The sequence below is a fragment of the Strix uralensis genome, chromosome 1 (genome assembly GCF_047716275.1).
Source record: "Strix uralensis isolate ZFMK-TIS-50842 chromosome 1, bStrUra1, whole genome shotgun sequence".
Lineage (NCBI taxonomy): Eukaryota > Metazoa > Chordata > Aves > Strigiformes > Strigidae > Strix > Strix uralensis.
Window position 1 is genome coordinate 155,466,268 of NC_133972.1, and position 22,947 is coordinate 155,489,214.

General features: G+C 41.1%; 1 protein-coding gene across 2 annotated transcripts in view; it reads right to left on the minus strand.

Annotated features, from left to right (window-relative positions):
- Positions 1-22,947, minus strand: part of SYBU (syntabulin) — a 41,926-nt gene that overhangs the window by 7,633 nt on the left and 11,346 nt on the right. The window contains exon 3 of one of the 2 annotated variants that reach the window (XM_074886734.1): positions 19,651-19,848. In XM_074886734.1, coding sequence (XP_074742835.1) covers positions 19,651-19,848 — 198 coding nt within the window. Of the gene's footprint in view, positions 1-1,296; positions 1,432-19,650; positions 19,849-22,947 lie in introns of those variants that run through there. The other variant, XM_074886736.1, reaches the window with a different exon arrangement.

Sequence of the window (22,947 nt, forward strand, 5' to 3'; positions counted from 1 at the left end):
TATATAGGCTAACAGGGTCTAGGCATATATATATGTACACACATATGCAGATTTTCATGTGGCACAGAAGCATAGTAAGGCAGTTCTAATAGCCTTAAAATAATCCAATAATCACATGTGGTTCTCAAGTACTTCTCAGGTGCTAAACCATCTATCTCATTACTGACTTCTATGCATCACAGCTTTTATTTCCCAACCTCTGGCATATATAAGGAAAACTGCTCTCATTTTGCTAAGGTCAGTGTAGGTGGATGTACTAAGAAAATCTTATCATCTGGAAAAAAAGCCACCCTAAAGTTAGGATTTTTTTTCAGTCTGTCACTCACATGGCAAATGTCACAAGTCATATCCAGGTCTCACTCTGCAGAGTCACAATAGTGGATGACAACTTTATCAAGGGGATGGAAATAACTTTCCAACATCCTTCAAGCAGCCGGTCAGCGGGAGCATCTCTCACCTGAGAACTTCTGGGTGCTGTGCCATGCACAGACACCCCTGGTCAGCGGCTGCAGACTTACCACAAATCCCATTTTTGCTATCTTTTCCACGAGGGGGAGATGTAGCTGCAGTTACCATCATCCCCACCGTGTCAGATAAACCTTCAGGTGCACAGTCTCTCTTAAATCCTTTGCAGAGCTGATGGCGACAGGCATTCTTGCACCCCTGAACACCTGGGACTGGGAAAAGGCCTGTTGGAGCGTGTCTTCACAGCCTTCAAGAGGATGTGACACGCAGCAACCACCCTTACCATTTGACAACTCTTTGCAACCGGTTTTAGGATCAGATGTGTTCAGATTTAACCCCATGCTTTCCCAACCTCACCAGGTCTGAGACCAGTCCTTATTTCCCTGTGCCTCTGGTTCAGCCCAGCATATCCCTCCGCCCAATTTCAAAGTGTTCATATGCAAAGATTCAAAAGGGTATCACAGGGATACAGCTTTATCACTTCTAACCAAGTCCATGCCCACTACAACACCCCTGATAATCAGACCCAAGTGACCACAGCTGTAACCCGATCAGAACTGTGTGCAAGTTTGCAAGGGGAGGGAGAGAGAGCAGCAAAACCGCTTTGTTTCACAGAGTATTTATATCATGTCTACAGATGTGACCCTCTCCTTGGGGAAGCAAAATGAGCGTGGGACGTTATGTCCAAAGCTGCAACAGAGTTTACTGATAAACAAAACACTCCCATCTACAAGACTGAGATAGCAAATACTGTCTCAGTATCATGCTACTCCCAAATCTACTTTTCCAAGCAAGACCCGAACAGGTAAACATATCGCACAGATTTCATACCTCTGGTGTTTGGGCCCCCAAAACATTCCTGCCCTTGCAAGACACCAACAGCTTTCCGAAGTCAAGTCCTGGCTGCGGCACAGAGAACAGGAGTCCTAGCTGAGGCTTATCTCTGCTTAAGTAGACCACATCATAATCAGATCTCACTATCGAAAGCATTTCGAAGAAGCAAGGCTTAATAATAGCCTCTCCCTGACCCGCCTGGCTTGGAGCGCAGCGCAGCGCTGGGAAGGGCTGCCGAGCTAGGCACTGCCAATAAGAGTCAGCAGAGCCTGGAGACGCAACCACCTCGAAGGCTGAGCTTTCTGAAAGACTAAACTGCATCTGAGACCAGGAATTGTGTCTACAAAGCACAACTTAACCTTTCTGGCCCCAATTCTGATAACAGCTACACCCAAGCTTAACACTGAGCACAGAAGACTACTTATGCTTAAAACTAGTCATGTGGCTATTTATAGGATCTTCGAGAACATTTTATAAATTAAAGAGGGCACTGCTAAGTGTCGTTTCCAAGTGCATTAGTGATGTTCAAGCCAGCTCTGCATGCAGCAGAGCTCAACAGCAATGTTACTAGGAGACTTTAAAAAATATTTTCTCCCATTTGGTAGACATCTCTAAGCAAAACAACATGGCACCTATCCATATAATACCAATTGCAACATATTCTCCTGGGTAAGTGTGACTTCCATCTTACAAATGTCTCAACAAAGAGATGAAACTCCTTGCCTACCAGCAATGTGGGCAGGAGCCGAATATGGCCTCTCATCTCTCCTAATGTCATTCTCCAGGCTGACAGCTCCCTAAGGACACCTGTTGAATATTTTTGTCGCTGTGACAATGTGATTGTAAAAGCTCATACATGTAACTCCCAGAACAACCCGCTGATTCAGTGTTAACCATGAAAGAGGCTGACGTTTCTCAAAAACATATTCTTTTGTCCCAACTGGCCATAACACTTGTTTAGCTATGATCTGAGACTCTCCTGTTAAGAGGACTGTCTTACCCACCCTCTCCTGCAAAAGATGCTACACGTTGAGACATCAGCTTTAGTGGTATCTCATCTGACATTCATTCATACATATTCTTTCATGCTTCAGCCACCCAGTGGCACCAACAGCCTGCCAGCAGGCGAGCTGTCTCAAGAGTATGCTCTGATGGAAATGCTCGTGCCACACGTATGGCATCCAACACTGGGAGGCCCGTCGCTCCGGCCTCCCTCCGCCTTGCAGCAGGCTCCAAGCAGCCGCATGCCCATGCCATGGGAGCAGAGGTGTGCACTGCTCTGTGCAATGGGAAAAACAACACAAGGATGGCCAACAAAGGACTGTAACGTTTTCCAGGATTGCTCCTTGCCTGGAATGGGTATTTGAGAAGCTGGCATGAAACAGTGCAGCATCTAGCACCATCTCTGCACTTCACTGCTTGACAGGCAACGGCACCAAGCTGAGAGCATGCTGCAGTCAGCATCACGCTTTGTGCTGCCTTTTAGTCTCCTTGATGCCCTGACAGCATTGCAACAGTCACCTAGCTCCAGCTCACATGGAGGGGAGAAGGAAGCCTGCAACCCCACAACTGCATGCTGCACTGCCTGTGACAAGGAGTGCAGGCAGCGTGGGCAGGCACAACCGGGCAGAGGCAGAGAGGGCGGTGATGGTCCAGCAGACACGTGTGCTCATCTGTGTCGTGGGTCGGGGACCACAGCTCGGGGTGCTAATGCTGTCCTGATGTAGCACTACAATTGACTGGGAAACCTCCTACTAATTACTCAAGGGCAAACTTCCATCCTGTATGTAATGGAAGTACAAACTTTGGGGCAGGACTGAGGAGAGGAAGAAAGGACTACCCGTGCAAGGGCAGGTACACCTCCAGCTGGCACTAGCACGTGGTTATCTCACTTGTGCTGTGCAGCCGTCGCACCCACGGCTATAGAAAAGCCCTACCTTTATCTCTGCTCTCCGCACTGCCTCAGCCATAGTGCAAGGATAATGACACAGTACAGTGACCATATCACACACTGTATTCACAGCTTTTACAGGTAGAACAGGTAGAACAGATTGGGTATATTGGGCCTACCAGGACAGTATGCAAGCACAGAAATACCATGTCATGTATGTATATATGCATATATAGTATATACAGACAGTATATACATTTCTTACATAGAGTCACGCAATAACCCCACATGCCCACCTAGAGTATGGCATCCCAGTCTGCTATTTCTAGCCATTACAGGTGGTTGGATACCTTGTTGTATGGTCTTCTGGCTGCAATATTAAAATTTTTCTTGCACTTTAGCATTTAATCTTTTTCCTTCTGTAAGAGCAAAGCTCAAACTTTCTTGTGTGCATTTTATTGTCCACTTGTTATCTAAATAGTAAGATTAAAATATGGAAAAAAGGAAAAAGTTCCCGTAATATCTGTGACAGGAACATTGACAGCTGAGCAGAACTGGATTCCCAAAACTCGGGATGTGTATGAGCTTATTAAAATTTAGTCTTTCTGTGTAAGTCTTTCCTATCTGCAACTTCACCACTGTTTCATAGCTGCCAAAGTATATAAACCACCGAGCTTACCTATCTTCTGATTCCATAAACATGACCTCTTTATAATATATATCTATCTCACTCTTGATGCTAGGTTTTGCATATTTCACCCAGTGAAACAGAGGTGTAAATAAAACAGTGCTGACAGAGACAGCTTGTCCTCAAAATGTAAATGACTTAAATTTGCTGAGCTTCCTTGCCTTCAAAAGCACCCTGTTATATGACAAAGAGCCCAAAATATGCATATATGTTCAGCACTTCAGTGCAGCTACTAGAGGAATAAGTGGCATGCTCTCTCTGTAGATAGCTTTATTTAGAGACCCCACGGGAAGAGACAGGGCCTGACTGCGTACAAAATTGCAGAAAAGCCATTAGAAGCAGCTGAAAAAGTAGAGAGAATGTAGTTGTAATGCCTCCTATTGAAAGGACCTGTATTTTAAAGAGATTCGGTTTCATTTATCTTGAAACCTTTAACTCACAGCTACATCTCTAGTTCTAATCTTTAACAACATAAGAAGTGTATTTCCAGGAAACACTAATGCTTCTTCTTTTCTATTTGATATGGGGTTGTTCCTGCAAGATTTTATACACCACAAGCAATCTAGGAAAGAAAACCACACTGCTTACATGCACTGTAAGATGCAAATGTAAGAAAAAGAAGCTGCAAAGAAGTGATAAATCTTGCTTTAGCATTTCAGGCTTTTCTTCAGATAACACCCTTAAAAATGACCCATTTCGAGGGCAAAGTCTTCTAGTGGGAAATGCACTCGATTCACAGTGTCAAGCCCATAGCTGACAGTGGATTTTGGTTCCAGTCCCTGGCCTTTGACTTATTACATATTTGACTTGCTATTTCTATATGTGAGACTCTTACCTTGGAACTTACTATTATATTTCACACCAGACAGTAACTGGGTAAAAGCAGATATAATCCTGGGAGCAGGGAACAGGACACAGGACTCTCCTCCATATGGACTGCTCTAATCTTTGGGTGACACAAGCAGCTCCCACATGCTCTACCTCTGCCCGTGTCTCATACTCTCCACTACCACGAGGTCTAGAGTCAGTGGAGGAAGCTGAGGATGACCAGTAGGTCGCAGTGGTTCAGGAACTCTTATGAGAGGCATGGATTTGAACTCCTCTGCTCTACGGAGGGAACTGAACTCAGATCTTTTCCCCGAGCTCTAACTGCTCAGCTGTGACACAAAACAGTGTGTCAGCACTAGCACTGGCCATATTTCAAAGGAATGCTGGTTGCCTGCACTCGCAGAAATGGTCTAGCTCCTGTACAGAGAGGTTCAGAGTGAATCCGAAGCATGCATGTGGGCACACTCAGGACTACAAGCAGGTGGTTAAGTCTGGGAGATAGGCACTCTTCTCTGGCAACTCCTATGGACTGCTGGAGGTGTACTCCTGCCTGGCATGCTCTCTGCTGTGAATCTGGATTTTAGTGCCTAACCACCCTGATTTTATATGTAGTTTAGCCATCAAGCTCAGATTTGTGAGTTGCATTCCCAGAATGATGTCAAGAAGCTGAGCAGAGCAATGCCTGACATTGTTGATCCTGAGGGTACCAACAGGCATCGCCTCCCCTATCCACTGTGCTGGCCAACAAAGCCATCACTCCCCACTCTTGGGTGGACACCCACCCAACTGCTTGCTAGTGCTCGCTCATCAGACAGATCTGTTTGTTAATCACATTTCAGCTGATTGCACAGTGCAGTAACAGCTGGTAATTTGGGCAGCTGGCAAAGATGCAGTCAGAGAGGACGTGGAGCAAAACTTTCAGTGACTATCCACAAATTGTTTAAACCTGCTGGGTGAGGAGGCTTCCAGCTCAATAGCAGACAGAAGACTTTGGGGAAAAACTGCAATGCAGATCCTGCTTCCCTCTGTTTAGATCTAAACTTGAGTTTACAAATGATCACTTTAATTCAGGCTGCTGGTTGTGTGATCTAAAGTAATCTTGCTTACTTACTCTTACTTTGGAAGAAGGGTTGTCATCAAATAATTAAAATGTATCTCATTAAGCAGTTTTCTGATCTCATCTAAATACTATAGTTTTGGTAGTAATCTGAACTACATTAATGCAAATTATAAGCATTGCAGATCTCAAAATGAATACAGAATGTGACTCGTGTATGCTGTGAAACCACAATCAATCAAGCTCTTCTCTACAAACACAGTCACTACAAACTAATTACTGATATTGGCTGAGAGCCATCATGTATATTCTGCATATCAATATGATCTGGGCTTGTGTTTTCCTTGTTTTTAATTCATGGATTTGTAGAGCAGCCGCAAGCAGATGTTGGAACAGACAAAGGGCACTGCAAGCTAGGTTTTTTTTACTGCTTTATATATCTTAAGGAGATTCTTCATACGGAAATCAGCCTGACCTAATTATTTTTAGCGCTTCTATATGCAGTTCGAGCTGTTCTAACACCACCTTAAAAATGGCTCCCATAAATTTTCTCTTCTCAACCTGAAATGACCTTTGTCGGGGGAACATATGTTCATGGAGCAAAAGGGAACAATCTGGAGAACTTACTTTCCTGTTCAAGCAAAAAGGCTCTTTGAATCAGAGATGGAAGGATGCTGCTTTGCTACACCAACCTCAATAGAAACACTGAGACCGGAGGTTCAAAAAATACAGACAGATAGTTGTATAACATGATACTCAACTTACTTTTGACAGTTTTATAAAATGTATGTGTAAATCCAAATGTATGTGTAAATCCACCTATGGACAAGTAACTTTTATAAGCATATAGTGTCACCTCAAATTTTTTTATGTACCTGGCAGCGCTATTTGGTCTGTTTGAAGGGAAATGGATAGGCTGGTCAGAAGTATTTTTAGGAGCTGGGAAATGTCATCTTTGGCAAGGATGACTTAGCTGTACACAGAAAGGGAGCAAACTCCATCATAGACTGGGAAAATATCCCAGCCCTCCTGTCACGTTGGTGGCAGAAGTTTAACAAAGGACTTTCAGAGATCCCTTCAACACATCTCCTAAATCTGGTTTGCATGCTCAAGAAGGAGAGAGGCTGGCTGGGGCACAGCAATTAATTGCCCAGGCACGTGTTCACAGCATATATGCAAATTCATGAAATCACATGCTAAATGTGATTCAACTGAAAGCTTTTGCAGAGTCACCCTTAACACAAGACACATGGTTTTCATTATAATGTGCATAAACCATTTTAAATCAGTTTGACATGTTTTCAACAGACAAGAGAAAAACACTGGAACGAGAAACATATCTGGGAGGTAACTAACTAAACAAGCCTGCAGTCCCTGGATGAAAAGCAAAATTTGTCACAAGCTAATCAAATATTTATTGTAATGCACACGTTGAAATGACTACAAACAACTAATAGAGTTCAAGTGTTATCTATTCAAAAGAACAGTAAAAGCCTACCCAGTATATTGACTGGTTGCCTAAACTGTATTTTTTACAGTAATAAAGTCCAGGTAGGTCTAAGGGCAATGCATTTCAAGTTATGACTGCTGTCATTTGCTGCTTTTTTCCCCCAATGGCACTCTTATCGATAAGAAGCACAAATGATAGGCAAGAAGCCTGTGCTTTTTCAGTTTATTAATCTCTGTGGGTTTGCAGTCACACTGTATTCTGCCAACTCTAGCAAACAGTCACAGCCTGCCCAAAATTTGAAAGCCAACAGCTTCCTATTACTTACAGAACTTCAGAAAGGAGGAACAGAGACCTGTAATGAATTGCCTCAGCATGGAAGTGAGACAAGGCTTGTAATACTAATAAAATCTGAAAAAAAGCACAGAATTTTCATTTCCTTTACATACTTTTTATGTAGCGGTATATATAAGATATGCCATTATAAAGTAGGTTTACTATTTTGTTATGTCACATTAAAGCGATATATTTCAAGCTCCTTGGGGAAGCGATGTCTACCTTGCAGCGGCTGGAGGCTGGATTTACAAAAGGATACCAGGTCCCCAGCTCCCAAGGGGGGAATTTTGGAGGTGGTGCTCTCCCTATCTGCTACCTCCTTCAGGAAATACCTCCTCCCCATCAGTCTCAATCAGTAAAGCTGCTCAGCTGTGTGGAACTCTTGTTTTTGGGCATGCCTAGAAGCAGGCCGGCTTTAAAAGTGCTGAACAGTTAGGTGCTTGGCTCCTGTCTAAAGACCAGGGTGACTGTTTCATACTACACCAAATACATCAGGGTCCACATAAAGCGGACTAAAGAAAGCTCTCTTCTGCTGTCTGCTTTACTGGGGAAAGGATCCACCTGGGATTCGCAGGGCCAGATTTAGCTTTGAACTGGGAGGAGGCTCCATAGCATCTCCCCATCACACCACCTGGGACACGCACCATATCCAGCAGTAAGAACTGGATGAGGAGATGGAGTTCCAGTCCTCGCAGCTTATCAAGCCTCTCTCCAGCTCCTCCATAAATCCACTCAATTTAGGATGCCTCTCTTCATTACCCCATGCTACATGGGGGAATCCAAACAGACCTGCATTTCCCACAGCTCCCACCACCATGAGGAGACCCTACCCAACACCTGCACACAACACACTTGAGAAAACTAAGCTCTACAGTCTAAAGGTTTGGGCAAAGTTTCATAACCTCTATCTAGTTGCTCTTCTGGCTGTTGGATTTTATTTTCTGTTTTTAATTTTGGTTTGTTTATTGGAACAGGGACTGGACGTGCATTTGTCCCTTCTCCTAGGCTCTTCCTGAGCTCAGAATCGTAACTTCAAGTGAGAACTAAAACAGAGTGAAGGCACCTAAAACACAGCTTCACCAGGATTTAGATATCTAGGCACATAAAAGCAAGTAAAATACCACTGCTTAAACAGGTCAAGTGTTTAAAATACCACTGCTATCTGCAAAGACCTGCTTAGTTGTTTATCCCTGAGCTTCCACTTCTGAGTCCAGTAACCACCAATTTTCCCAGTGTCTTTATACCACAGTGGAATCAAAAGTGTGAGACTTGCGTGACTAAAATGAAGACATTCCCTTAGCTTTTCATGCCTACAGATATATAAACATAAGGAATATATAGACATATCCACTCAATATTGCTCAAAAAGCATTTAAAGTAATCACTCTGAGGGAAACAAAAACTTGTAGGTATTAATCTGGTCATCAAAAGACAAAGTTCAGAGAACACTGAAACTAGTTATGATTTGAAGTCAAACATGGCCAGAAAATGGAAAACCAGAATTTTCTACTTTGTTTGAAGTGGTGCTTTAATTTTGAAAACTAACAAATTTCTTTCTTCTTTCGAAAAGGGAGTAAAAACATCAAAAAATCTCCCCAAACATTCTAAATATTTTAGATTGAACACTGTCTTTGTTCAGTCTGAAACAAAGGTTTTCTTTAATGTTTTGATTTGGCAGCAAACCCCCAAATCAGTTATTTGCATAGCTCCACTTTGAACATAGTAAGATGTCAGACAAAAAAGAAATAAGGGATGTAAAGGAAAATAGAAAAGGAAACAATCTATCAATTCTTGAGTAAACATTGCTTAGAAAACAGTTTAAATCCCAGGATTCTCATTAAAAAGGCATTAATAACCTGGAGGAATTCCAAAAAAGGTCAACAATAATGATAACAGGATTACAGGGCACTGTTTATGAAGGGAGATTAAGGGAATGCAATTTGTGTATTCTTAAGATAAAAATGAATACTGGCAACACTGTTTATCATGGGAAGGAGGAATACAGCTGGAAAACTGTAAAGAAAAATATGTAACAGCAACACAGAATACTGGATGTGAAGCGTGTTATTTCATGAAAAATGACTTGAAATAAAAACTGATGGTTGGTGGGAGTTATGCATAGTAAAATGTAGCTGGAGTAGGTTCAGAGTACTTTTAACCGGGGAATCAGAAAGCTATTTTAAACATTCGCATAAATAATACAGATTGTAATTTAAAAGCAGAGCACAAAAAACCCAAATCTCCTCAGGGAAGATTCATAATGGCCTCTTTCATATGCACAATACTTCTTTCGGTGGAGGTGAAACAGGTTGAAAACCCCAGAAAGCAGCCAGAAGGAGCAGAAAATTTGCTGCAGTAAATACACAAATTGCAAAGCATGTTCTAGCTTGACCTCACACATATTTTAAAACAAATACTTAAAGAGTGTGCAGTGTGTATAGCATCAGTTTCTCTTTTTTGGCTCCTATTCCACTCTGGATTAGCAGAGGAGAGAAAAAAAAGCCTGCTTGAATAGCCAGAAAGAAATTCTTTTGACTAAAGATCATAGCTATTGCCATCCTCCATACCTGCCTCAAGTCAGACCTCTAAACCCCAGCACCCTTCTTATGCCAGGCACTCAGACATCTTTTTCAGATGCAGAAGCACGTTCCCCACAATCCCCACGAGACCTGCATCCCTATCAAAAGGCATCTGGAGCTAAAAGATGAATTCGCTGGCACAGGTCTCACCCTGTCCAGCAGCCCGGGTGCTCCCTACAAAAGTCCGATATCTGCATCCCCTGCTCACTCCGATTTGCAGTTAGAGCCATGGCACTCTCACAGTCCAAGTACAACACTAAGCTCGAGGTTGCAGGCATCCTCAGGTGAGAATCTCCCTTTAATGGTGGCTGTCCCACTTTCTGTACATCAGGACAATTAACAGGCCAGAGACAGAGAGAGAAAGGAGTTATGGTGTGCCCGCTGGGAACTTGGCTTCAAACCCCCAGTAAAACAGTTACTAAATTAAACAAAGTGGAACACCTTCCTTGGGAGCAGACTCCCTGCATCCCCTCAGCCTGCCCAGCAGCACTGTATTAGGGCACTCTTCTTTGTGCTCAATTCCATCCTCCAAAAGAGGCACAAACAGATCTAAATATAAGTTTATTTTCCCTTTACTAAACTAAGTAACAGGGATCTCCTTTTATTTACTTTTTTTAAAAAAAATTTTGTGATGAAGGAGATAAGTACCTAAATGCAAAAGATTTGTGCCCAAGACACTGAATTGCAGGTGGTCTGTGCCATCAGCCCACAGCTGGGCAGGTCATTATCTAGGACAGGTGGGACTCTGGGCTTTCACCATTTACATGTCAATTCCTCCTTTGCAACTTGCTGGCTTCTATTTTGGATCCTCCATTTCTGCTGTGACATCTAGGCACTTGCTGCAGCCTGAGAGTCTTCTGAACAAAGAGATATATGTCTTGAGAGGACACAGTCCAACCAATAACTGCCTACATCCCTACTAAGCAACATCTAAAATAAATTTTTGGAAGAAGTGGATTATAAAATGTGTGACACGGAATTAAAAGCTTGTCTTTTTAGGCCACTTTAATTTGACAGGAATTGAAATTTGGGTTCAATAATGTGAAACACTTTAAAGCCAAAACACTCTCTGTAGCTGATATTTTGCTTATTCTTGTTTGAGAGAAATACTTGGATATTTGAACACATTTTCCACATCAATTCAAGCTAATTTGTTTAAATTCAAAGTTTAAATCTAAAATACATATAAATTCAAACTAAAAAAGTATTAGGCTAGTAATTTTAACCTAACCTTCCAAGCATCTTTTCCTCAAAATATTTGTATTCTGATTATACTCCAGTATTATCTCTTGGAAGTTACAGAGCACTTTTTTCACTTCAGTGAGATTTAGTTAGCTTATGCACTAAAAATACTTCATTCCTGTAAATTCACAGTGCAAAACGAGATACAGAATCTCCCTGTGCAATGCTAGGCACCTTGGGCTGTAGACCTCAGAAACAGGACAAACAGAGGGTGCCTAAGGTTATCAGGGATGAACAGAAGAGGAAACGGCATCTAATTAGACCTTGAAGATACATGCATGATCTTCAAACACAAACTTTCTTCCACAACTGAATGGCTAACACTGACTGACTTTCCTGTTAAAAAAAAAAAAAAAAAAAAAAAAAAAAAAAAAGACAGAAATAAAAGAGACAGAGACTGTACTTGGCTTCAGTAAGGGCTAACAACACAGCTGTCAGAGACCTGATGAGGAACACAGGAGACAGGGGTGGGATTCACCTGACTAAACGTGGATGTCTCCAATGTAGACACCCATGTCTGAGCCAGCCTTGGTCCCATTTTTAGTCATCAGAGAGCTAGTCACCATAACTAGTGAGTTCAAGGCACTATTTATCTTATCTTAAAGTAAATGCTTATGTACCTGGCCAGAAAGACCGCATGCTAGATTGACTGAGTTTATTCATTACACCTCCTTTAAAACAAAACAGGATCTTACTGCACTTGTGAAGGCAGAGACGATTACACCTACATTACAGATATGGAATTGAGGTCAGATAAATTACCTCTGCTCTATTCAACTTGGCTCAAGACCGTGAATTCACATCTCTCTTACCTCTGAAACAGCTCCCATAACCCCCAGAAGAAGAGAAATGGCAGATTCACCTGTTAATGCTGTTCCACCTCCTGCTAGCAATGGGACTAGTCAATGGACCAGAGAAAGAGAGACAGTCCACGTCCGCAGCTGACAGCTCCTGAAGGTTGTCTAAGGAGACCTGTAGATTCAAATTCTACCTCTTCTGAATCACAAAACCTAAGGGATTTATGCCAGACGCAGGAGCTCCAATGGCTGTGCTGGGTCTCCTGACCCAACTGGGATGAAACATTCCAGACGTGTGACAATGACCCAAACATTCTAAACCATGCAGGGGCGCCTAGGCTACGCAAATGCCAGATCCCCCAACAGCAGCTTCCACCCCACTGCCATCCACCAGACCTCACAGCACTGACTGCTACAACACACCAAACCTTTGCAGGGTGACGCCCCTCCACGCTCAACTCTAGGATGCAAGCTTTGAGGATAGTGTGGGCTTGAACCCAGATATGGTGTCCTAGCTCTGGATGTGCATGTTCATCTCCCTGGGAACCACAGCCCAGTCCTCCGGTACCCATGGCGACCGAGTCCTTAGTAACTCCCTGTGCTGGCAGGTCAAGTAAGCAAATCTACACAGCTCCATAGCAACAGACGTGAAATTAAATCGGATCCCATCAGTAAAATATGCAGGAGGCCTCAGTGCATACAGAATTATTACCCAGAAACACTGTTATTTAAAAAAATCAGCAGTAGTTATTTTGTATGGGCCCAAAATGAAAGATGAAGAGAAGAAAGCAAAAGTGAATGAGAAAAAGGAACACACAATTGTATTTGTTAGACCCTGTGTTAGAAAAGATCTCAGAAACTTTATTGTCTCACATAAAATTATGAAGTCCACAGATAAGAAAGGGAGAAGAGTGAGATTAAAACTGTACAGAAAATAAACGTTGTGTACTGTTGGATTTGAATGTCAGGATGGTTACGTTGGCTGCTATCAGGTGTGGGACAGAAGTGAAGCATTCGAATCATGTGCTTCCTCCCTTTTTATTGCCAAGGTGATATTTTAAAAAGCAGATGGAAAGCCTTCCAAAATCACATGTAATTGACCACTGTGTATATGCTCTTTGCCAAATATTGAGCTGCTTAAAAATCTAATGCTCAAGTTAAAGTTATCCTCATCTGTAACTGGTTTAAGTTACTCAGGGAACCCGGGCTCTTCACTTGGAAGCTCCTCTACACCCCTCAGAGAACTTATGCTTTACGCTTACAATAAGTACGGCAACATCAAGAGATTGCTTATTATTAATTCAAATACTTCAAGAAGGTACAAAAGAAACAAATATATGGACAATTTATGGATATAGGCAAGATGCTCCATCATTTGTTATCAACTTACTTCACACTAGATCCATCTTCAGAACATTTTTTTGTTCTACGACTGATTAAACTACACTGAATTGGGTGTAGCTCATTTCCTAATTTTGTCATTCTTATGCACTCAACACCAACCACGTATTTAACTATATGAATATTCCCAGGAATTGAAGCATGAATCTTCCCATCTTCACTGCACAAGTGAAGTTATGACTGACTGACTGCAGAATGAGAGCACTGTGTACTCTGATTAAATCCTGCATTTGTTACCAGGTTAAATGTTCTTTGACATACCCTTGCTCTTAATTATCCCTCCCTCAGAAAAGGTGCAGGCTTGGAATGTGGGTTATAACGCACTGCTAAATAAGTCATAGCAGAAAGAGAGACATTATACTGCGGTCACCAGTCTTCTCATCACTCTCCACTTTGTGTGATTCTGCTTTTAAAATGAAGCACGCCATTTATTTTAGGGATCAGTCAAAGCAGATTGCTGTTTCCAAATACAGGTTTTCTGTTGTCTGGATTTTTTAAATGAGTGTGACTTTGCATTAGAATACATAGTACACCAGCAGCATTTTAAAAAGTGTTTCAACATAAGAGGTAGAAGTACCAACTAGTAGTTACAAAGAACAATGAATCTCCTTGCATGCCATAGGATCTATTCAAGTTAGCACATACCGTAACTTGGTTTTTGTATTCTGTACTGTTGTTCCTGAACAACAGGGACAACAGTTCTGTTATTTTTCCCACTGCTTGCAGAAATTTGGTACAGAGAATGAACAAAAGCCATGCAAATACAAGACATGATGTTGCTGGGTAAGTGCACCAGTAAAATATGTCTTTCTAATATTTTATCAGCCTTCTCAAGATAAAACAAAGTCCTACCATTGCATCCTTCTGCAACTAGAAAGGCTAAGTTCTTGAGAGTGAAGTATATTTCCAGAATTACCTCCAAGACAGTCCTCTTGCAGAACTCATCTGTTTTTCAAATGAGGCACATATATATATATATATATATATCAGACTCAGACACTATTATTCCCACACTGTCATGCTGAAGAGAGAGCGAGCTGACAAAAGATCTGCAAAATCATACAGCCGGATGTCAGCAATATAACCTGAACCAGATCTTTTACATTTTGTTTTAAAAATAACTAAAGTGACTGCCTTTAGAATATAGACACATATGAAAGTCAAGTAGCAATACAGATAAACTTATCTGCTAATTTTACACTAATGGATTAACTAGCCACTAACTAGCTGCTACTATTTGCTTGCACAGGGTGCCCCCAAGAATAAGTTCCTGGACATTTAGTATCCTGGGAATCTAATTCTCACATACCAGACAATACAAAACAATCAGCAGGAAGAGCATTATATTTTAACAGCTAGACATAGGCTTATTTAGCTCTAACTGTAATATTCCTAATTGCCCAGGGTCATTTCCATTGCATCCTTTTTGTTCACTATGAGCTCCAACACTGATTAAAAAAGCACCTGCACCTACTGAGTACTCACAACCAATTTAAGGCCAATACAGTCTGCCCCACCTGTTTCTCCTAAAATTCCTAATAGCTCTAAAGCCTTCAAAGATTAATCCATTCAGACTGGGCATCCTACCCCAAGGCTCATTCACTCATGACTTGACAAATTCACCACGAAGAAGTAGAAAAGGTCATACTGGCAACACATTACTTACTATGGCTCAAAGTTAAATGACATTTTTAATTGAATAGTGATTGTTAGAAGTTACTTTTTTTATACTTTCATTTCTATGAACTCATTATAAGTGACATGGCAGTACATGGACATGAAAGGTAGGGCAGAAAAAGCACAAATTGTGTCTTGCAACTACTTAACTACAGATCTGGGTGATGCACTATTTAAAGGAAAAAAAGTCCTACATCGCAGAATCACAGAATTGCTGGGGTTGGAAGGGACCTTTTGAGACCACCTAGTCCAATTACCTGCTCAGGCAAGCCTAGCTGAAGCAGGCTGCCCAGGACCATATCCAGTTGAGTTTTGAGTATCTCCATGGGTGGAGACTCCACAAGTTCTCCGGGCAATCTGTGCCAGTGTCTGATCACTATCACAGCAAAAAAAGTGTTTTCTTGTGTTCAGATGTGATTTCATGTTTTTTAACGTTTCATGTTTTTTAATTTGTGCTCACTATCCAACATAAGTGCTCTATGTGGTGAAAGCTTCTGCTATTAATTTGAACAGAACAAAGTTTTAATGCTTGAATTCTCAATGACCACTCTTCTTGAAATATAATCTATAGCTTAGACTACATATAGTTTATATAGCTATAGTTTCTATATCTAGAGATTATATAATCTATAGTTCAAATGCACTGTAATCCAAAATGTTACTATTTTAGCCAGATTCAGTAACAGATGGCCAGATGTTTTATCAGCAATGAAAATGAATAACTTTTTTTGCTGCTACCTGGAACAGTTATTATTGAACTGAGCTATGAATGACAGCCAACCAGTTTGGGAGCTGATCCTAACTGTGGCTCACCTAGGCCTCCTTTCATGCAGTGGTGCTTACACCTCTACTCTGCAAGCTCCTGAAGGTGCAGAAGGGACAAGTCGGGGACAGTCTTAATGTTTTAAGTCTTAATAATTTCATAAGAAACTTCAGCAATTCCATGGGCTCTAAGAGATAGCTCCAACAGTAATCTAAACTCATACAGTAAACTGTCCCAAGTGTGCCCATGACACCAAAAACAAGAAAGTAAAGACCAGAACTTTAGCCAGAAATGCTGAACAGAGTCACCTGATCAGGTGCCCTTCTCAAATTATGATGCTCACACACATTTAAAAACAAGTACATCTCTGTGTTACTTTAAACATGCAAGTCTGTTAAAAGTTATTGACACAACTCTTGCCCAAGATCCCCTTATTCATCCATGTCTTTGTAAGTTTATCAGTACTTTGCAGTTTGCAGATCCAGATTTGCAATCCCTGCGCTAAGCATTCTAATGGAAGTAAAAAAAATGAGACTGTCAAAAGCAAAACACTTCCCACTATCCTTAACAACATGTGGACATGAGCTGCAAGGGATTCGGGATGAATCTTTGCAGGATGACTACAACAAGAATGTGAATGTGTAGAAGTGTTTATGCTCCTGTTCAGCACAGCAGCCTGATACAAAACTAAGACTAGTGTTTATTAAGCTTTTTGCACCTTTTTGCAAGGGCATTTTCTGCAACACATTTTCTATTGCTTTTAATACTGCATAAATCAATCACATCCAAAAGAAGGAACAACTTCTAAAATCCTGACATTAAAAGGCTTGTTAACTTTCTCCTGGAGTGGATGTTATATATCTTCCTTAACGTTCCTGTCCTCTCCATCCTTTCCTGGGAAAGCAGGCACAGGTTTTAAGCCAAATTCACCTATAACACTGCTGTGATTCAGATTTAATGCACAATAAAAACCATTACCAACTATCCCAAATGAATAATTTTTTCATGATTATAAATCTTTCAGAGGTTCAGCAAGATGCAGTGATAATGCATTCCAGAGTTAAGTATGGTTCACTATGCAAACAACATAAATTATGAATGATATCCAAATCCAGTTTGTTAATACTTCAAGAGGTGAAGATGACTTAGATCCATATAACAATGCCTTAGGCTGTTAGAGAAGAAAAACTATGTTGTATTTCATACTTCGAAGTATAGGAAAGAAAGATGAAGTGATGTTGCTAGAGTAGCAGAAAACCATTGGAGCTTGGGAACAGCCTAAAAACATCCCAGGGTTCATTCTCAGTGCTATCCCACTCTGACATTTCCTGAATTATCTAAATATTTGTGTGAGTGTTACTTCTGAGATTCAGCATGTTCCAAGAAAACAATCCTGGAAACAGATACATTTTCGGCAAAATAACAGGCATTTTGAAGGTGCACACTGACTGATGTACTCTCCTACAAAAATGTAGCACAGGACACAGTCTGTAAAAGATAGTGGTAGGCTAGGTTTTTTTCTCTGATGTCTGGCTCCTGCTATGTAGTCATTATCACAAGACATCTCAGATAAATAAAAAACTAGAGATTATCTCCATACATCAGTAAGAGCTTTTGGTAGAGAGAGGTACTATGCACAACTGTTTTTGTGCTGTAGCTTGAGGTATCCAGCTGTACACAGAACTAAGTTATGTACGACAAGGACACGTTGCTCTTATTCTCTTCCCGGGTCCCACTTCCCTTCTACTCCTCCCCTGTTAACTCCCTGCATGTTTTGCTATGTGACAATGCCTCCTCTTTGCACAAGGGCTAGATCTTCCCAACTGAGCCACCAGAAATTCATGCACAAGTAGGTCATGAGGAAGGGACTGGATCCACCTGAAGCCAAGACAGCAATGGGAGAGAATTACATTAACTCCTGTGGCCAACAGCAAATGAACCTCAGCTGTCCCCTCGTGTGCTCTCCATTTCAGGAATGTCCCTCACCTGTGTCAGCTCTCACACTGACTACGATGTGGTTTCTGATAAGTTTCCACTAAAAAGGTGTGAGGTATTTGGCAGGAGGAACTTAGAATTACTCTATAAATCAGACCTGGTTCCTGCTCGGAGAGTTTTTATGGATCTCAGGAGTGATATGCTTGAAGTCTAGAGACAAGTTTTCTGGCCTTAGATATCAATCACTGCAGAGGTACCGACAGCTACCTGCAAGAATACCTAAACAAAGTCTGTTCAAAGACTTGAAATAATACAATCAACTAAAATGAAGATGACTTCTGACTATTACTGCAAAAGGCTAATAATTTGATACCACAAGTCAATTTAAGTGTAATAATCAAAAACAATTAAGGAATTTATTGAAACAAGTGCATAACTCTTTTCCATGTGTATAGGATTCCAGAATAAAAAACTTTAAAAATTCTTCATCCACATTTTGATAAGCTACATCCATATTCACATACAAGATGGTTGTGGTAGCCATGGTGACAGATTTGACAGTCCTATACCATATTCATTGCATTCTGCTTGCATTAGATTCCTTGATTTTAATGGAACAGAAAACAAACCTTGAAAAAAAATTATTTATCATCATCTATTATGCAGAGCAATGGGAGACTGGAAACACTCAAGTAACACTGTGTTATGAAATGAGCTGAAGAACTTGCGGAGATAGTGGTAAGACAGATTTAACTGGCCTTTTCAATGACCAAGCCAGCCAAAGAGTTTTTGCAATGGATTCTCTACTGTTTCTGGATTAAACATGGTACTAGTAAAGCTGACCTGGCTCCTCATGAAAGCATCTAAATTACTTCCAGAGGTAAAATGACTCTGGAAACAGTATAGCCAGGAGGTACCTGAGCTCATAAACAATGTCAGTTCTGCAGCTGGCTCTGTAAAGGGTCAACACCCTCTCTGTCTCCATGATTAATTAAATAACAGCACAAATATCCTGACCATTTGTAATCAAGAGCTGCTTCTACATGAATCACAAAAATATTTTATGTCTACTCATTAAAATGACAGCAGCAAATGACACACTGGGATATTTAGTCTTGGATGTGCGACAAGCAGGTGCTGATGTAGCTGGTGGTCTGAGGTGGCCCATTAGCCTGAGGCAATGGGAGACATGCTCCTGATTCAGCCAATGTAGTATGCATCTACATCTGTCTAACTCCCACACGTAGGCTGCCCGTTATCTTGCCTTAGTTTGACATGTTGTACCCCCAGAGCTATCGCAGCCTGGCAGCATAAACTTTAGGCAGGATCCAACAATAAATCTAACAACATCAGAAGACTATAATTCTTTGCTTTGATAGTAAGAGTCATTTATCTTTGGCCAGTGAAATATGTGTGCAATTACCATGAAATAGGATAAAATCTATTTCAGTTGTTATTTGACATTACAATCAAGCCTCATAAAAGAAAGCGAAGATGTCAATTAATTATATTTCCATGAAAAAGCTAATACCGGCAGTGTTCGCAAATCCTGCAGGTGGCTCCATAGAAAGAACTCAACTATTTTTTTTATTTACTATCAGCATTAGTGGTATCACAGGCAGGACAACACAATGTATGTAGACACCCGTAGATGTACTAGTCAATTAGAAAGTGTAATTAAAGAAATGAAAATAACTATACTATACTCACCCGGCTTTACAACGCTTGTCTTTGTCTCCTTCTTATATCGAGCAAGTTGTGGGTTCCCTTCACTCATTGTCCCTGGACTGAATTTCTTCCTGGGGAAGTCTCCATCGCTACCAGTGCAAAAACTGATTGGACTGTTTCCAGCATCAGAAGGAGTCTTAACTGGAGATACTGACTGGCTACTAGGACAGCCAGTGTCATCTGAAGAGAAAAGGGAAAACATAAAAATTTCTAACTAGTAAGTACATGAACATTAGCAGAATAAAAAAAAAGAAAAAGGTGTTTGAACTACAGCTGTTTACAGTCAGTTACCTGATATGCACAACCTTGGCCCTGAAACCTGGTGAGAAGCTATTGGTTTCTCCCATTTTGTGAAGAAGTCTTGAATATCTTGTGGCAGACTAAAATGGCAAGTGCTTGTTTCACTGTCTGACAAAATACAAAATCAGGGGCTACATAATGAAAACTCAGACCTAAGACAAATTCTTTTGACTTAGCTAGGTTAGGGAATATTATGGCATGAAGAAATGCACGTAAGACACAAGAATGGCTTGTGTAATGCACACCGGATGAAAAGCAAGCATGTGCCACGTGGTCTCCTTCAAGCTATGTTCCAACCTGAACAACACGAGAATGACCTACAGCCCATATGCACAAAGTCAGGATTTTCATTTCACTGGAATTAATAAAGGTTTCTCAAAATTGCTTCTCCTTTTAAAGCAACCATGATCACAGAGCTCTTCCATTCTTGACAAGTGGCTGTGAGGTACCTGATTCTGTAGAGGGTGTGTTATGCACAGACTGCTTTTGTTTAAAGCTGAATTCCTCTGAGGGCACACCAGCGCTTCATGGCATCAGCAGCCACCTCAGGAATAGACCCGCATTCCTGACCTCCAGGTATACAAACACTACTGTTCTTAACAATTAAATGCAAAGTAAGAAGTCTGAGTCCAGGTGAAGTCCACATATCAAATGCCCCCTTCATCTAATCACATGTCCTGTAATCTTGAGTAATCACAGCTCCCCTAAAAGTCATGGTGGTTTTAGAGATACACAACAAAAACAAACAGGCTACTCTGACACTGGGAAGCCTTGAATATTTACTCTCCTGGAGAAATGTAATTGTTTATTCTTTCCCAGGACAAAATGAAAGCTGCCATCTTAATTATGCAATTGCACTCTGCTCCCATTATCTTTACCTAACATGAAAGTCAAAGAAGTACCTGCAACTGAGCCAAATCATTTGCATGATCATACTGCACTTACCACTTCCACCCTGTTCATAATTTAGGTCAAGCCCAATCTTGCAATGAGCTTTGCATGGGCAGATTGTTTAAAAAGTCAGTATATGACTGTGCATTTATGAGGCAAAAGGGGCACCCCAAAACTACCTCCTCCCTGCCTGCCCTCCCTCCGCAAGAAAGAGTAGTTTTTGCTGTTGCTGACTATTGTTCCCTCAGTACAGTAAAACAACCTCATCCTTTCATGTGAATCAATTTTCCTTCGTGCCTGGCCAGTTACCCTACCCTCACCTATTTCCAGTGTTCTGCTTCTCATTTCTCTGTGTCCTGCCTCCAGTGCTGAACAAGTTACCTAAAAGCGCCGTCAGTCCCATGCATGCTATATGCATTAGGATGTAGCAGCAGCCTGAGGTGTTGCTGACCAGGCCTCTGAAAACTGCCAGACATGACGCCAAGCCACAGGGGCAGCCCAGCCTACTGCCAGGATTACCTCCCAAGGCACAAAGGGCAGTAATGGTGCAAATCACTTAATCCAGCTTAATCATATTTCATTCCTTCAAATCAGCTCCATTAAGCCTACAAGCATCTCCTTTGCGATCTTGCTGCTGCCTTCTGCAACTCAGAAATATTTCCTAGAAAAACACCAGGAAGGAGAAGACCACTAACTAAGGTTTTCAGCCCATCCCTGCATTTACCCTGACTAAAGTAGGATTGTTGCTCACATGATTTTTATTTACTTTTTATCCTTTCCATTCCCATCAACATCACAATATAACTCAACACAGAGAAGAAAGAAGGCAGCAATTTCCTCCCAGATCAGCACCCATTTCCTTCTCCCAAGGGTTGAGAGTCTCTTCTGCAGGCTGAATGAATGCTACCTACAGGGCAGTGGATCAGCACAGCTGAGTGGACTTCTGAATTGCATTTAAGCAGCTCCTTCAGCTATGTCCAAAGCATCTTCTATTTAGAAGCACACAAACATTTATAATCAAGTATATTCAGAAAATAGTGCAGGTTCATGCAGCTTATTTTCTTCTTATGACCTTTCCACTTCGATATTTCTCTATGTGCCATTATTTTCAAAACTCTGTGTTTAAAAAAAAAAAAAAGACAAGAAAGTATTTCCTTCATTCCTCCACCAATAAAATCACTGCAATAGGTGGACAGGTTCTGCAGACCTCACAGATGTGTTTTGTAGGGGAGACTTTATGTACAAGTAACTCCCAAAGCTATCACAGAATCATAGAATATCCCAAGTTGGGAGGAACCCATAAGGATCATCGAGTCCAACTCTCTGCTCCTCACAGGACTACCTAAAATTAAATCATATGATTAAGAGCATCATCCAGACACTCCTTGAACTCTGACAGGTTTGGTGCCGTCACCACTTTCCTGGGGAGCCTGTTCCAGTCACCGACCCCCTCTCAGTGGAGAATCTATAGGGTTGCTACCTAGAAGAACCTCAGAAGATGATAAACCTTTAAACAATGACAGAACTAAACTACAGTGTTAAGAATTAGGGCATTGAAAAAACAAATATGTGAAATTAATTGCGATAAGGAAATAAGAGTAGCTAAAGAAAGCATATAAAAATAGCACATAAAAATAAATATTTTAATTACCACTCCGCCCATCATTGCCTCTGACATCACACTGGTGACACTGTATGATCAGATTATGTCATATCTACATATTCTCATTTCATCCTTAAGGACTTCAGTTTTTGATGCAATGGGGCATTTATTAAAGGAACAAATGAGCCTGGCACAAAGAACAACAGCTCTTCTCTACTTATACCCCTTGTGACCTTTAGACACACCAATAATCAGGTGAGCATTCCCACTCCAGTTGAAGTAAAAGAATGATTTTATTGTACTCCCTCTCCTCTGATCATTTGCTATTTTTTATGTAATGTATAACTTTTACTCCTTCTACCTAGTATTAGCCAGAAATGTGAACAAAATTATAAAGTTTTGAAATCTAGGGCAAGCCACAGAGAAACGTTTTTCTGTGTCAGCTTTTTGCAGTGCCTTTTGAAGAATCAAAATGTTTACTATCA